The sequence below is a fragment of the Mizuhopecten yessoensis genome, unplaced genomic scaffold (genome assembly GCF_002113885.1).
Source record: "Mizuhopecten yessoensis strain PY_sf001 unplaced genomic scaffold, ASM211388v2 scaffold1539, whole genome shotgun sequence".
NCBI classification, from domain to species: domain Eukaryota; kingdom Metazoa; phylum Mollusca; class Bivalvia; order Pectinida; family Pectinidae; genus Mizuhopecten; species Mizuhopecten yessoensis.
In genome coordinates, this window is record NW_018404097.1 from 863,699 (window position 1) to 882,043 (window position 18,345).

Below are 18,345 nucleotides of genomic sequence, written 5' to 3' on the forward strand. Positions count from 1 at the left end.
AAATGATTGCACTCCCTTACTGATGCTTCAGACTTAATTTGGTTGAAATCCTATCTTGTGTTTAGGAGGAGATGCATTTTAAAGCAAATTTAGGTAAGTTCCCCTTCAGGCCCCCGACCCCACTGGACTCAGGGGTCACACCAACCTCATTTATTTAAGAAATGATTGCACTCCCTTACTGATGTTTCAGAGTAAATTTGGTTGAAGCCCCCCTGGTGTTTGGGAGGAGATGCATGTTAAAGCAAATTTAGCTAAATTCCCCACCACCCTGGCCTTAGGGGTTGAACCAACCTCATTTAGTCAGGAAATGATTGCCCTCCCCCAATGAAGTTTCAGAGCAACATTTGTTAAAACCTTCTCTGGGGTTTAGGAGATGCGTTTTAAAGCAAATTTAGGTACGTTCCCCGCCCCCCTGGCCTCGGGGGTTGAACCAACCTCATTTATTTAAGAAATGATTGCGCTCCCTTACTGATGCTTCAGACTTAATTTGGTTGAAATCCTATCTTGTGTTTAGGAGGAGATGCGTTTTAAAAGCAAATTTAGGTAAGTTCCCCTTCAGGCCCCCGACCCCACTGGACTCAGGTGTCAAACCAACCAACGCGAGCTACATCATATCCCTCTACGTCTGCTGTCGTGCTCTAACAATTTTACTTTTTTGACTTCTTCTTCAGAACCGCCGAAATGATTGACTTCAAACGTGGTACAAATGTTCTTCGTGAAGTACCCAACAAGTATTTTAACTTTTCTTGCAGATCTGAAAATAAACGAAGGTGACCGCCTTTGCGTCTGGTTGGTAATTTTTACTTCCCAAGAACGTCTGAAAGCGATTGACTTCTAACGTGAAACAAAAGTTCCTATGATGTCCAGACTAAGTGTTCTTATATTTTTTTTTGTGCTGATCCAAATTCCAAGATGGCCACCCTACCGTGTTATTGGCCGAGGCACTTTTTAATTCTTCTCAAGAATGGCTGCACTAATAGACTCGTTATTATTATAGGGGTACTATCCTGGTCTGGCCGCGCTAAAGATTGTCTTCTTTCAATTTTAATTTATGATTTTTTTCACAAAATTATCGCAAGGTATGGCTTTCTTTTCAGAAATGAGTAATCAAAGCTACAGTCATGTCGGAATTTATACTAGTTATAGTTTATAGCAGTGGTACGAGGATCCCTAAAGTAAATAGTCTGATATAATATGCTGAATTAACCCTGTCACTCCTATGCAACTTCAGTAGACTCTCCGATGCATTGATCTGGGTGAGTCCATTTTGGTGAACAGTGGTGAAAGATCTAAGAAGACCTAGGCAGTGCAATGATTTAAGAGGATGAAATGATGAAAAAACTGGTAAGTATGTATGTTATTTATTTATAACATGCAGACAGAATTCAAAGCATTCTATTAACATGAACAATGTTCCTTTAATTTGTTCAGATTCAGTTACTGTAGAATCTCATCATTACACAATTAATTGTCTTGTGAAAATTTACAAATTTCCATTGATTTCTGAAACATTCTTTGTCATTGTAGGAATAAAATTGCGGGAAATTAATCATCTCCCAAAGAGAAATTTGTACATATTTTTTGAAGTCTGAATACTTAATGTGGTGTATGTACTTTTGTAAATATTTTAATCGAATATCTGCTAAAGCAATTTCTTCACAGAAGCAACAAATATAGAGCAGTATGACTGTAAACATCTAACAACACAGAACTACACTACCGCAACATGTTCTGATAAACGGACGATGGTCGGGAAATTTCTACCCAATAACTGCTACATCTGCTATGTGTTAATAAGGGTTAATTACTGTCATAGCTCTTAATCACACTTTTGATATAAAACACTTTATACATGTTAAAATGTAGCACATGAATTACAGATAATACAATGAAACAAGGATAAGAAAAGTCCATAAATTTAAATCAAATTAAACCATAAATTAAAACAAAAATCTCAGTTTACAATTTTTAACATGTTGAAAATTATTATGGTTTGATAGGAAAAAAAGGAAAGAAAAAAATACGGAATAGATTTCAAAATTGTTTATGCCCCAATTGATTTTTCCTTTAAAAATCAAAATGTAAACTGAATTATAAGTGTTTTCCTGTCCATTTAATCACAACCCCTAACAAACACTACACATAAACATTTACTCTACAGTGTAATAGTAGATCAGACTATTAAAAGTGGCAACATATGATAACAACAACACTGGAACCGGTCTAGATTAAGGAGCTGACCTACCACCTTAGGCTGAAAATATGACACCATAATAGAAAGGTGCTAAAATGCTGTTTTGACGATTGGTCAGTTGTTCCGCGGTTGTAAAAAAATGTAAATCCCTTGAAAATTGATAAATTGTTTCTGGAGGAATTTGTTCCTAACATTAAAATTTCATTTTTTTTTAAAAAACCTCTTCAGATGGTATTATATGTCAATGAAACAAATGGTCAAAAATATATTTCAGCTTAATAACAAGAACAGAAATTAACATATTAATGTTGATCAATTCCATTACAGTTAGCAATATTGATTCTGAAAAAAATAAGCAAATACTCAAAACTTTAATCATTGAAATGTAACATGGGATTTTTTTCAATATGGTTTTGTTTTCACAATCTTCTAAAAATCACTTCCACATTATAAAAGCACATGAATGTTTATTACAAAGAATATCATATGTTTGAGGACCAATGAACAAATGTATTAGCTATCGTTCACAACACTTGAAATTAAAATGATCACTGTACCGATTCATCATCAGGAAAACTGGTCTAGAAGATGATCTTCTACGGTCACTTTAAAAATGGTCAGCATACACAGGGCTCTACTTACGCAGGTAATAGCTAACAAACACACATGTTGGGATATATGGCTACCTAAAATGATATATGTCTGTAATGGTTCTACGTTAAGTTTCATCCTCATTGTTGAGAATCACAGAATATTTACATCAGCAGTTCTTGGTCGACTCAACAATTACGGTCGGATGGTTTCTGGTAGGTGAGGCTTAAATGTTCAAATATTTCCTCTTCATTAGCTGCTGGTAGCTTTTTATTCTGCAATGGTAAATTTAGAAATGTAAGAACATGTTTGAAAAGAATTGATACTTGTGGTACTTAAATGTGTGACTCTAAAATTCAATTTAGAGGTCTTAAATAGGCTCTGAATTGTTACAGTTGCCAAGAGTCAAACCACAAGTGCTCCTTAAGCTTCCATCACACTGACGAAGACTCCAGGCTTCACAGACAAAAGTATCAGAAGTTGTTACAAACCTTATATTCCACTTTCTATTTCAGTACAATTAATTGATAACATAATATCAAAATACACCAAAAATGTACCATCTCACTTCATTACTGTATTCCAGGACATTTTCGCCTTCGACTGCAAGATCCATTTTCGCCCAATGTCAAATTTGCCCTTCACTTTTAGTGTTTTATGTGTGCATCATGTTGTGTACGAATGTTCACTATAATGATTAATTTGCCCTTTTAACAGCGGGCAAAAAGGGGAGAAAATTGAACTGCAGCAAAATGCTTTTGTTCATTTCTTAATATTTTATGATAAGTCACAATATCTTAGTGTGAAAATGGAAAAGTGCTCAGTGTGTTGTTCTGTCGAGTAATATATAAAACAGGAAATACAAGATCCCATAGCTCTTAACATGACCCCGTCCCTGTTTAAATCTTTTAAAACCAGACCCATGTAACCCATACAAAATGTTGTGTTACCCTTAACATGTGTTACCCTTAACAAGATCCCTTAAAGTTAATTTGTTACCAGACCTAGCATAGCCCAAGAAATAACCTGACACACCGAGTTTAAGCAGCACAAACCTGTTCAAAGTTCCATAGTCCATGACTGGTTAGCTTTTGGTTGAGTGACTTTTGTGAATACAATCTGATGTCACGATTAAACTGTTTACTGCCAGTCCAACCTAGCAGGGCGTAGTAATACATGCTGTAGGGGGCAATGACAAGGTCAACTCTGCGAGCAGTCCAGGTACGTGGCACACTTGCCAAGGACATAGCACTCGGCTCGCCGTCACACATCCTCTGCTTCTTGCTGTGTGGCTCGTAGTCATCAACCGTACAGTTTTCAACCCCGCGGACTGGGGCATTATTGGACATCAGAAAACGGTATTCACTGGGGTCAATCTTTTCATGACAGAACCGCTTGGGAAGCTTCATAAGTCCAATCCACTTTTCATAATGATCCATGTGTCCCTTTGTGTTGTAATCACGCGACAAAACTCTGTCGCCGTATGAACTTTTCTCCAGCTTACCACACAGAATCAGTGACCTCTGTTCCAGCTGGGTTAGTAACTTAGGTAGAAAGTTGACCTCCTTGCCTTCCTCTGGGTGACTGAACAGCAAGTCTACGTCGTGACCATTTGTTTTACCTCTGAAACAACATAGTGGTCATGTGTATGTGAACTGGAAATCAACAAAATTTTGATTGTGAACACGATTTTAAAGAAACTGATTGCAGAGTCTTGAAAATCTGCAGATTATCATGCATGACATTTATGGCCACCTGCTTTCACAAATGGAATTAGACTTAACAGCCTACTAAAATTAGCCATTTATCTTTCAGAGTTATTTTTACCTGCGGAATCCACCGGTCAGTGTCACAATAACACCAGGTAGAATCCTCTCTGCCTCTGCCCTGATCACAGCGGTCAAGTTCTCTGCCTCTATCAGTTGAACAAGGTCACTCAGATCATCATGAAAGGCCAATCCTGGACAATGGTTAAGCAAGATAATAAATACTCAAAAAATGTTTTTTTCTATTATTTAGTAATTTCTTAATGAAGTTAGGAAATATTTCAATATTATTGAGGACTTTTTATAATTCCACTACATGCATTGACCATTGTTTTACAGCAAGAATGACATCACAGCTAAATAACAACTATGAAAATGAGATTTTGACATTTCTGCAAAAATTTGCCAATACCTGAAACGACATTTGCTGAATCTTTCTTTAAAAATACTTTCTGCTGTCGCTACGGTCAAAACCGATATAACTGTCCATCAAAGGATCTCATTCATTAATTCATGATGACCAAAGCTTTACAGCAAAATCGATAGTGAAACACTGTCCATTTGTACAAAAGGCAAGGGTTATCGTTGATAATTCAATATAGCTATATGTGTCTTACAAAAGGTAATGGAATTTATTTCACAGTAATAACCAAGGCTCGTTTTGTAACCATTTTTGGAAAGTCTACCCCTAAATTGTCTGTTCCTGTGACATTGACATACTGTATGACATAAAATGTTTGTGTGTACTTTCTTTCGTGGTTTGGAGCTTTCAAGTTATTTCGTGGGTACAAACTTTCGTGGTGAGCCCGTACGTAGTGTTTTAATTTTTGTTGTTACCCACGTACAAGGAAATATATCTACCTTTCCGAGAATCATTGGTCTAACACCGTACCACATTTGCGGTATGTTTTAAAATGACAAAGAGTAACACTCATCATCATACTTCTCTGTTCATATCAAGCAATTAAAATAATTCTCACAGAGGTAAAGTGAATATAACTATGGTGGGAGTACTAGTGTTGACATCATGCTAAGAAAAACACTGACCTGATCTCGCGACGCCCTTTAGGCCTACCGTTTCACTTGATTGATCACATACTTAATTTATCAATAATAAACTATATTTGTACAATAGATTGATAACACTGGTCAATTTCAGTAAAAACATACCTTTATTTTAAATGAATTGTTCAAGTACATGTATCTTAAATTATCCCTCCATGAATCACTGTGTCAATATCACACAAAGTGTGAAATCGGTATATAAACTAGAATAGGAACACGGTCTGATGGAATCCGGAATTTTAAAGCCGTGAAAATGCGTATATTTTAGAACTACAATTATTTCAAGTTCATATAAATTTCACATTTACGTTGTGTACATTCTTTCAAGTAGTTGAAATATTCGTTGTATCTATATTCATGATTCCATAGCAACCACAAAAACAACGAAAGTTTGTACACAATGAACATTTCATGTTATACAGTATGTGTACATGTATTTATCCCTTTGGTCTATAAACTAACTGTGATCGATTGATTGATTGGTTTGATGTCCGCTTCACTACCGGTAGTTTCTTATTGTGACCTTCGACACCTATTTGATACTAACCCCACTGGACCATCCAGTTCTTGCGTTCACACTTGACAAGGGCCTCAGCAACAGTGTTCACACCCTGCTCCACCCAGATCTTTGCTGTGGCTGGCCCCACCCCAAATATTGTGGAGAAAAGCTACAAGGAACAACACAGAGCCATATTCACAAAGAAGTTAGTGGTTTTTGATTTCAATTCAAAGTTCTAAGTGCAAGTACAACGATTGGATATTCGAGTCTGTAGAATTGCACAAAGTTAAATTAAATAAACATTTTTGGATTAGCATTTTTCCAAAGCTGTAACCAATAGATACCAGGTATTTGCCTGTAGAATTGTAACAAAATCCCTACTACAATTAACCATTTCAATATGGTCAAGTACAAGGGTTAAATCTGTACATGTACAACAAAACTTCCACGGAAGTCAAGTGGAGATGTTGACTGTAGTCTAGGTGCACGGTAGCTTATTGTATTTGATCTATGATGAAAGAATGAAAGAATGAAATGCAATATTTACTGTTGTATAACTTTTCAGATTGAAGAAGTCGCGTTTCGTTCAAACATCGAACTTGAATGAGGAACTTGTGTTGTAAATTTACACCAAAAACGTTTCTTCTCATTTCTTCAAAAAATATCATTTAGAATCATATTTGTACACAGTCATAATCAGTAAAATAAATGTCATTCTTTAATCGCACAATATATTTTGGGCAGCAGATTTGTTTTCTTCATAAATACACAAACCAATTTTTAGATAGTCATTCCTATACACATGTATTCAGAACTTTTCTATTTAGAGAAATAAGAATTATATTATTTATCAAAATGTAGTTCCTTGAGAATAAAAATGACATGTACTATATAAAAAGATCTACCTTGACTTTCTGAAACCATGCATCCTTTAATGTTTCTTCTACCTCTGTAGCGAACCCCTCTCCGAGAATCTCCTGCAATCAAACAAACACTCATCATGAGATGGCATCTACAATTTTTAACAGTTTTAAAGAATAAATACTTTCAAAGTGTGATAAAAAGAATCACTGAAAAAAAGTTAGCAGTAGCTCCCTTTGTACTTCTAGCAGATATAGCATCAGCTTTTAAAAGGTAACACCCCTGACCTCACTTTTCCCAATGAGAATATTTCTGGTAAAACTTCCCTTGTCTCACCCTATACCAGACAACTGTCCAATCTACACATATCTAAGGAACAACTATCCCATCTTCACTTATCTCAGGTACAACTATCCCATCTTCACATATCTCAGGTACAACTATCCCATCTACACATATCTCAGGTACAACTATCCCATCTTCACATTTCCCAGGTACAACTATCCCATCTTCACATATCCCAGGTACAACTACTCCATCTACACATATCCGAGGTACAACTACTCCATCTACACATATCTCAGGTACAACTATCTCATCTACACATTCCCCAGGTACAACTATTCCATCTACACATGTCCCAGGTACAACTATCCCATCTTCACATATCTCAGGTACAACCATCCCATATACACATATCTCAGGTACAACTTTCCCATCTACACATACCCCATGTACAACTCTTCCATCTACACATATCCCAGGTACAACTATTCCATCTTCACATATCTCAGGTACAACCATCCCATATACACATACCACATGTACAACTCTTCCATCTACACATATCTCAGGTACAACTATCCCATTTACACATATCTCAGGTACAACTATTCCATCTACACATATCTCAGGCACAACTATTCCATCTACACATATCTCAGGTACAACTTTCCCATCGACACATACCCCATGTACAACTCTTCCATCTACACATATCTCAGGTACAACTATCCCATTTACACATATCTCATGTACAACTACTCCATCTACACATATCTCAGGTACAACAATTCCATCTACACATATCTCAGTTACAACTATTCCATCTACACATATCTCAGGTACAACTACTCCATCTACACATATCTCAGGTAAAACTATCCCATCTACACATATCTCAGGTACAACTATCTCATCTACACATTCCCAAGGTACAACTATTCTATCTACACATATCCCAGGTACAACTATCCCATCTTCACATATCTTAGGTACAACTATCTCATCTACACATTCCCCATGTACAACTATCCCATCTACACATATCTCAGGTACAATTATCCCATTTACACATATCTCAGGTACAACTACTCCATCTACACATATCTCAGGTACAACTATCCCATCTACACATATCTCAGGTACAACTATCTCATCTACACATTCCCAAGGTACAACTATTCTATCTACACATATCCCAGGTACAACTATCCCATCTTCACATATCTTAGGTACAACTATCTCATCTACACATTCCCCATGTACAACTATCCCATCTACACATATCTCAGGTACAATTATCCCATTTACACATATCTCAGGTACAACTACTCCATCTACACATATCTCAGGTACAACTATCTCATCTACACATTCCCCAGGTACAACTATTCCATCTACACATATCTCAGGTACAACTACTCCATCTACACATATTTCAGGTACAACTATCCCATCTTCACATATCTCAGGTACAACCATCCCATATACACATATCTCAGGTACAACTTTCCCATCTACACATACCCCATGTACAACTCTTCCATCTACACATATCCCAGGTACAACTATTCCATCTTCACATATCTCAGGTACAACCATCCCATATACACATACCACATGTACAACTCTTCCATCTACACATATCTCAGGTACAACTATCCCATTTACACATATCTCAGGTACAACTATTCCATCTACACATATCTCAGGCACAACTATTCCATCTACACATATCTCAGGTACAACTATCTAATCGACACATATCTCAGGTACAACTTTCCCATCGACACATACCCCATGTACAACTCTTCCATCTACACATATCTCATGTACAACTACTCCATCTACACATATCTCAGGTACAACAATTCCATCTACACACATCTCAGGTACAACTACTCCATCTACACATATCTCAGGTACAACTATCCCATCTACACATTCCCCAGGTACAACAATTCCATCTACACATGTCCCAGGTACAACTATCCCATCTTCACATATCTCAGGTACAACCATCCCATATACACATATCTCAGGTACAACTTTCCCATCTACACATACCCCATGTACAACTCTTCCATCTACACATATCTCGGGTACAACTATCCCATTTACACATATCTCATGTACAACTATCTATTCGACACATATCTCAGGTACAACTATCTCATCTACACATTCCCCAGGTACAACAATTCCATCTACACATGTCCCAGGTACAACTATCCCATCTTCACATATCTCAGGTACAACCATCCCATATACACATATCTCAGGTACAACTTTCCCATCTACACATACCCCATGTACAACTCTTCCATCTACACATATCTCNCTACACATATCTCAGGTACAACTACTCCATCTACACATATCTCAGGTACAACTACTCCATCTACACATATCTCAGGTACAACCACTCCATCTACACATATCTCAGGTACAACTACTCCATCTACACACATATCTCAGGTACAACTACCCCTACAACAATGATAACCCCGTTTTATTTTACAATCCTTCAAAGTTAAATATGACATATTCCCCAAAGAAATTATTAAAATACCTGTGATAAAAGCTGATTGATATCTCCTTTTTTACCTTGATGACTTGTCTGCTGTGGCCCCCAATGTCCTTCTGTCCTTTCACCTGTTTAACGTTTGTGATCATGAACGGCAGTGACTTCAGCACACATGAAGCTCTGCGGAAAGCCAGGGAGCGCAAGTGATCCTGGCCACTGTCAATGAACTCTGCCTTCAACTGTAGCACCTCCAGGGCAGTCTGTTACGGGGAGAGAAAGGTAGGCAAATACAGGGGAATGAAATTTAAACGTAGACAAACACAGGGGGAAAATAAAAGGGACACAAAGAGTGTAAAAGATATTAAAGGTAGGCAAATACATGAGAAAGAAATTTAAACGTAAGCAAATATAGGGGACACAAATTTAAAAGTAGGTCAAAAAATATATGGGACAAAAAATACAGTCAAATACTACATTTCATCACAAAGAAAGGAATATTGGCAAATATTACATTCTGTCAAAGGTAAGAGAAAGGAAGGGAAAATATTACATTGTATCGCCTGAAGGTGTATTTTTTGTTCTTTGAAATGTTAAATTAAGGTAAACAGATCCATTATTTTATCAATTTTACTCAGACCTCCAAATAGTCAAAAAAATATTACCTGGTCAGAAATAAGTTCTTCTCAGTTGAATTCTGACCGAGTAGTGATGATGTCTGTATCGTTATTGTCATGGATGCAAGTTATAAATATCTTAATTTCAAAGTTTGTGAAATTTCCAAATAACATAAAATTATGCAGTTGACACTTGCTTTGTATACATATACAAATTAATCTGTCAATACCTTATGAAGACAAAACTCATTTCAGAAAGTAATTTTTGAGCCTATGCATGCTTCATCTTATGGCTTAAAATTGGAAAACATCAGGTAGTGAAACACTTATTTTATGTTTGTGTCATCAAAAATCTGACACATTTTTCACTTGGTGTTTGGACCAATCAAAACAATAAATTGCTCAAAGCCTTTGGTTCGGGACAATGTTTCTTTTGATTGGTCCAAACACAAATGGAAATGTATTTCAGATTATTGCTAGTATATGCATGACATACATGAAGTGTATACCAATATATAAGGTAGTTAAATAAAGAAAATTTTATTGAAGTCTAGTTTTAATAGGGGAAAAATGCTTTGCTTTGAACGATAATTTTATAGTAGGGTCATAAATTATACTTTTTCTAAAATTGAAAAGTTAGAGTACTATGAATACCTACACAGAATATTTCATTGAAGTGTCTGAGGGGTGTGGCTCGTTGACATGCCCATTCCGTGGTGGTTATCTGTGGCAAGGTCTCTATAGGGGCAGCACATTCCTCCTGTAGAAGTGAACACAATGCGTTACTTTTAGTGTCAGTATTCATCCATAGGTAAGCTGCACAAGATACTTACTTGTGGATTGTGTACCAGTACTGGAGCTACTTAATTACTTGTGGATTGTGTACTAGTAATGGAGCTACTTACTCTGGGATTGTGTACCAATAATGGAGCTACTTACTTGTGGATTGTGTACCAGTAATGGAGCTACTTACTCTGGGATTGTGTACCAGTAACGGAGCTACTTACTTGTGGATTGTGTACCAGTACTGGAGCTACTTAATTACTTGTGGATTGTGTACCAGTAATGGAGCTACTTACTCTGGGATTGTGTACCAGTAATGGAGCTACTTACTTGTGGATTGTGTACCAGTAATGGAGCTACTTACTTTGGGATTGTGTACCAGTAATGGAGCTACTTACTCTGGGATTGTGTACCAGTAATGGAGCTACTTACTTGTTGATTGTGTACCAGTAATGGAGCTACTAACTTGTGGATTGTGTACCAGTAATGGAGCTACTTACTTGTGGATTGTGTACCAGTACTGGAGCTACTTAATTACTTGTGGATTGTGTACCAGTTATGGAGCTACTTACTCTGGGATTGTGTACCAGTAATGGAGCTACTTACTCTGGGATTGTGTACCAGTAATGGAGCTACTTACTTGTTGATTGTGTACCAGTAATGGAGCTACTAACTTGTGGATTGTGTACCAGTAATGGAGCTACTTACTTGTGGATTGTGTACCAGTACTGGAGCTACTTAATTACTTGTGGATTGTGTACCAGTTATGGAGCTACTTACTCTGGGATTGTGTACAAGTAATGGAGCTACTTACTCTGGGATTGTGTACAAGTAATGGAGCTACTTACTTGTGGATTGTGTACCAGTAACGGAGCTACTTACTTGTGGATTGTGTACCAGTAATGGAGCTACTTACTCTGGGATTGTGTACCAGTAATGGAGCTACTTACTTGTGGATTGTGTACCAGTAATGGAGCTACTTACTTGTGGATTGTGTACCAGTAATGGAGCTACTTACTTGTGGATTGTGTACCAGTAATGGAGCTACTTACTTGTGGATTGTGTACCAGTAATGGAGCTACTTACTTGTGGATTGTGTACCAGTAATGGAGCTACTTACTTGTGGATTGTGTACCAGTAATGGAGCTACTTACTTGTGGATTGTGTACCAGTAATGGAGCTACTTACTTGTGGATTGTGTACCAGTAATGGAGCTACTTACTTGTGGATTGTGTACCAGTAATGGAGCTACTTACTTGTGGATTGTGTACCAGTAATGGAGCTACTTACTTGTGGATTGTGTACCAGTAATGGAGCTACTTACTTGTGGATTGTGTACCAGTAATGGAGCTACTTACTTGTGGATTGTGTACCAGTAATGGAGCTACTTACTTGTGGATTGTGTACCAGTAATGGAGCTACTTACTTGTGGATTGTGTACCAGTAATGGAGCTACTTACTTGTGGATTGTGTACCAGTAATGGAGCTACTTACTTGTGGATTGTGTACCAGTAATGGAGCTACTTACTTGTGGATTGTGTACCAGTAATGGAGCTACTTACTTGTGGATTGTGTACCAGTAATGGAGCTACTTACTTGTGGATTGTGTACCAGTAATGGAGCTACTTACTTGTGGATTGTGTACCAGTAATGGAGCTACTTACTTGTGGATTGTGTACCAGTAATGGAGCTACTTACTTGTGGATTGTGTACCAGTAATGGAGCTACTTACTTGTGGATTGTGTACCAGTAATGGAGCTACTTACTTGTGGATTGTGTACCAGTAACGGAGCTACTTACTTGTGGTTTGTGTACCAGTAATGAAACTACAAACACTTGCAACATACCCCCTTTAACTACCACTTTAAGCACTTGGGCTATAACTAACACTGCACAATTAATACTTTGTACTGCATCATGTATTCTACAAATTGACGGATAAGAAATGAAATTTAGAGGAAACACAAATACAATATTGAATAATTATCAAAAACCATGAGATTTTTCCTGGTATGACAGTATATAAGTGACAAAGTCCAAATTATTCTGATGTTTTATTGACTTTTTTTATATTGGTCTGGCTGGCGTTAATCGACGCCAGACCGAAATAAAAAAAAGTTGATAAAACGTCGGAATAATTTGGACTAATAAGTGACAGTGTAAATTGTTGACTGCAAAACTACGTACTGGTACTGCAAATACAGTTGGTTTCAGCTCCAGAGTGAGGGAGTAACAATGGTTTCAGCAGCCCTGAGATTTTATACTAATATACTTTATATACTGATGTAAATAAACAACAGTTGTTACACATTTCAAAAATGATTGCTTTTGACTTTCCGTAAAATAATCGTAAAATACAATTGTAATACTACATCTGTTAGAGGGTTAAAGTGTCTAGGGTCACTCTGCTTTGCCTACAAAAACATTGATACCTTTGGCACTGTCACCCTCTTTATTGAATGCCAAAGCAGCTTGTATAAAATGACTGTACCTCTGGAGGGGGGTCTGGTATCCTGTGTTCATCTTCTATTGGTAATATTTCAGCTTTTTTAATACAAGCTGTAAACCATGTAAGGCGAAGAAGTTCAATTCCTATCAGTATGGAATGATCCACAATTTTGAGTTTGCGTGCAACTTTTAATCTGTTGTCCAATTCACTCACTATGTGTGTCACTTTTGGGCTGAAAAGCAAGCAAAGCAAAATATATATCTTTGAATTTTACAAAAGCAAGATTGTTTTTTAGTTCCATATTTTAATTAATTACAGATTGAAATCTTAGGCAATGTGATATTTACAAGTATTTTCACTTTTAATATTATATTTTCTGTACAGTAAGTAATAGATACGTCCTATACTATTCCCATATTTTAGGTTTTTCGTGCTTTCACAGGAGGTCACAACTGCCTTTGATCATCCTATCATCGAGTTTTGTGTATCAACTGTTTTAAATCTTCTGACAAACAATTACAGCCATATTGTAATATTCAGCGCATCATAATATTCTGTGCATGAACATTGTTTCTACGAATGTGCATAATTTTTAGTGCAAAGCATGTCCATGATCTGCAACATTAAAACACTGTCATTTTATTAAAACGGACTATATAGTTTTTACATTTTCAGCCTCTCATGGTTAGCTTCATTCATGGCTCTGAAGTAATATACGTGAAACTGCTGTTAAAGCATTAAAAATAAAAAAAAGGTGGCAAATTAAACAACCAAAACGAGTTTAAGGGAATTCAAATATATATTTGAGTGATATTTTTTACCATTTGAATGAGCAAAAACAGTTTAGAAAATTGGGTCATACAAACGGTAGCCACAAATTCAAAACCCAGCCTAAATGTTTAAAAACAAAATTGGAAAACGCTACACATATCATTTGATTCATTTAACTACAATTGCTTAAGTTCGCCAAGTATCCTAACTGCACTTGAATACTAAGCTTTAATTAAACATGATGTTATCAGAGACAGCTGCAATTAAAATGACAGGAAGATCAACCTGAACAAGAACAACATATTATATATTTAATCAATTCAATATATAATTAAATTTATAGCTACAGGTGGTTTCCTGAACAGTATAGTCACAAATGACATGTTTATGTATATTTCATGGGAGTGTTGCCCACTTATAAGCATTTATTTATTAATTATTTGAATTAATACACAAATATCCTTTCTTTCAAATCTGTTAACATCAAACGCAATATACAATTGATACAAATCATACGTTTGAACAACAAATTGAGTGTAAATGACAAATATAACTCTAGCAAGTAAGTTAACAGTAACCAAATTATGCATGCAAGCTTTTTGACACAAAACCATTACCAGAATGACTCCACAAACGATAGTTTTTTCCGTCTGGCTGCAGATTTGATATCCTTTAAACGCTTCTTTTGAATCCTTGTTGGTACAATATAAACACATACAGGTTTGCTCTCGCTGGTGCTCGCTTCAGGGGTACTCATATTTGTAAATTTCTTGTTGAAAACACACCACACTGATTTGCTGAACAAGGAAAACGAAAGTTGTTGTCTAAATTTAAAACCGATTTCCGGAAAAAATATTAAGAATAAGAAAAACAAGTAGGTTCCTGTTGAACCCAGATAAATATAATGTTATCATTAATTACTGTACATTAAATGGAATACATTACAATAAATTTGGTCAATTTTAGCGGTATATTAGAGCCAAAACGAACTTGTGTAATAATGGGTATTTTACGTTTTTCTGAATAGTATGAGATATCAACTTCCTCTCGTCAGGGGGCGCGTTGCGAACCCAAACAAATTCTTTTGATACTCGACTGCAACTTCATATTTTCCGATTATTCAGGTAAAGTACTTGTCTCCACTGTGTTACGTTCATAAATATAATTGTCGCTCGTTTTTGGTAACATTCAGTTGAACTAAAATTCAGGTAAAATGATTAACAAGGAAGTGTTTCCAGTGACATGAAAAATCATTTTAGAAAAATATTATCAGCATAACTCCGACTGTAATAATCATGAATAAGATTGAAAATTACAGCTAAAATATTATATTTAATCAAACAGGTCATTTTAAGAGCATCGTTTAAAAAATATGACTCTTTGAACGATATTACGGTTTGACACAAGAAGTTAATACAGAGTTGCTCCCCTTAGAATTTAAAACCAAGAGGTTTAAATGGCCTGTAAGTTTAAAAATTATATTTAAGTGTTCAACAACCTAAATTGAGAAATTAAAAGGATAACTATGTTCTGGATGATTTCATTTTTAGCTCACCTGGTCCAAAAGACCATGGTGAGCTTATGCCATACCGCAGCGTCCGTCCATCGTCCGTCTGTCAACTTTTCCTTTAAACGCTACTAGTCCTGAACGGCCAAGTAGATTTTGACTAAATTTGGTCTTGAGTATCCTTAGGCCAAGGGGACTCAATTTTGTATAAACGGTGGGTGTGTCCCCCCTGGGGGCAGAGGGGCGGGGCCCAGTAGGGGAAATAGAGGTNTTGTATAAACGGTGGGTCTGGCCCCCTTGGGGGCTGAGGGGCGGGGCTCAATATGGGAAATAAAGCAAATTCTTAAAAATCCTTCTTCTTCTGTAGGAATGACAGGATTTATTCCATATTTAGTCTGAAGCATCCTTGGGTGAAGGGGTTCCAATTTTGTATAAACCATGGGTCTGACCCCCCAGGGGCCTGAGGGGCGGGGCCCAATAGGGGAAACATAGCAAATTATTCTTTTAAATCCTTCTTCTTCTGTAGGAATGAAAAGATTTGGTCCATATTTGGTGTGAAGCATCCTTGGGTAAAAGGGACTCAATTTTGTATAAGCAGTGGGTGTGGTCTCGCTGGGGGCAGAAAACCTTTAAAATTCTTCTTCGACCATCGTGATTAAGGGATTTTATCCTTATTTAGTCTGGAGCATCCTTTGGCCAAGGGGACTTAATTTTGTATAAACGGTGGGTATGACCCCCCCTAGTTTGAAATTTGTTATATCTCAAGTACTGGATGGATCTTTCTGAAATTTCATATGTACTTACAGCACCTACCATGGAGTGCTATATCTTTACTCCATACCAATTACTTTAAACATATTCAGGTGAGCGATACAGGCCCTCTGGGCCTCTTGTTATGTTTGGCTTGCCTATATGTAAATGACATTTTCCCATCACCATGCTAAAACAAAGGGCAATCCTATTTTTTTACAACTGAATGATAATAACCCATTTTCAAGGTCACATGGATCAAATTTGTCAAAAACAACTTTTGAATAATTAAGAGACCTATGGTAATGTTATATGCCATGTTGAAGGACAATCAAGTCTAAGCATTTTAAGTCATGGGTCATAAAACTTTTTATGACTTCTGATTACTCAAATGGGCTTGTTTGATGATATTGACAAAAACCATGCTGAGATGAATTTCTATATAGTTTGACCCCAATATTCTTCCAGGGTCACAGGTCAAATTTGTTTAAAAAAATTCTTCTGAATAACCAAGAGGTCATGATCTTTAGCCATTTGCATGCTGATTGAAGGGCTATGAAGTTTGTTAAAATGAATGACCTTGACCTTTCAATGTCACATGGGTCAAATTTGTTAAAACTTTTTTTTTAAATGACATTTACTGAATATCTATAAAGCCCTAGTGTAGCCTATAGGGTGATAATATTTGGCCATTAGTATGCAGGGATAGAGGGCTATGAAGTTTATTGAAATGATTGGCTTGACCTACTTTCAAGGTCACTGGGATCATTTGTAAAACTTTTGAAAGAACTTGCTCTGAACGACCAAGAAGCTCAGGTGATGATATTTTTTCAGTAACATGCTTGGATGCATTGAGTGTCACAGCACTGAACACTAAGTGTGGTTCAGGCTCATGGAATATCTTGTTATTGTTGCATTATGTAATCAAATTATTGTTGGCATATAACATTGTTAATTGATTAATTGATCTTCTAGTAGGGTCAAACAATTCAATGACCTTTGAGTCTAATGGCAACTGGGAAAAAAACCTTGACAGCAAGTTACTTTTCATTCTGTCATATAATCATTAACAATTAACATTGTTTCTATTTTCAGATATAGCCCAGTGCAGTCTAACAGACTGAGAGATGCCAGAACCAAATGCATTAAAGGAAGTGCTACCCAAACAGGGTCTGCTGTACCAGGAGGACACACCCACAGTCGTCCTGTGTAAACCCAAGCTCCTCCCTCTCAAGTCTGTCACACTGGAGAAAATGGAGAAAATGCAAAAGGAAGCACAAGAGACAATTAAACAACAGGAACTGGAGGAACAGGCCCAACAGTCAGACCTATTATATGGGGGATTCTAGACCTAATGATAGTGGGCATTGGCTACTGTTATAGACATTAAAGATTTGAGATTTCGAAAATCACAGATGAAAGAGGATGGAATGAATGATTTGAAGATTTCTGGATATTCTTATCATGTTCATATGCTGTGTTTGCTTGATCAAGACTTAACATCTTCGTTGGAATGACTTGTAATGAGGCAAAGTAGTAGCTGGTCTACTACTGGCCTATATCCTTGACATCGTCTCAACACTGATCTTACCAAATTGTATCTAGTTATATTCAAAATACACTAGTATATAATACAGACTTTCATTTGACTTTGATCTGAAATAAAGGAATACTAGAAAGGAAATA

The 18,345-nt window shown here is 36.6% G+C and overlaps 1 protein-coding gene and 1 long non-coding RNA gene across 2 annotated transcripts; one reads left to right on the forward strand and one right to left on the reverse strand.

The window, feature by feature from the left end:
• Window positions 1-1,613: 1,613 nt before the first annotated feature.
• On the reverse strand, window positions 1,614-15,216 carry LOC110464635 (DNA nucleotidylexotransferase-like). Its single transcript, XM_021519968.1, has 9 exons — window positions 15,020-15,216; window positions 13,674-13,863; window positions 11,058-11,159; window positions 9,866-10,045; window positions 7,021-7,092; window positions 6,164-6,284; window positions 4,613-4,745; window positions 3,841-4,408; window positions 1,614-3,060 (listed from the first exon to the last, which is right to left on the reverse strand). Exons 1-9 carry the CDS (start codon window positions 15,157-15,159, stop codon window positions 2,974-2,976), a joined length of 1,593 nt encoding a protein of 530 aa, XP_021375643.1. The 5' UTR covers window positions 15,160-15,216; the 3' UTR covers window positions 1,614-2,973.
• A 217-nt stretch (window positions 15,217-15,433) lies between these two features.
• On the forward strand, window positions 15,434-18,339 carry LOC110464671. Its single transcript, XR_002464523.1, has 2 exons — window positions 15,434-15,526; window positions 17,755-18,339. It is a non-coding gene; the product is annotated as an uncharacterized LOC110464671 (long non-coding RNA).
• The last annotated feature ends 6 nt before the right edge of the window (window positions 18,340-18,345 follow it).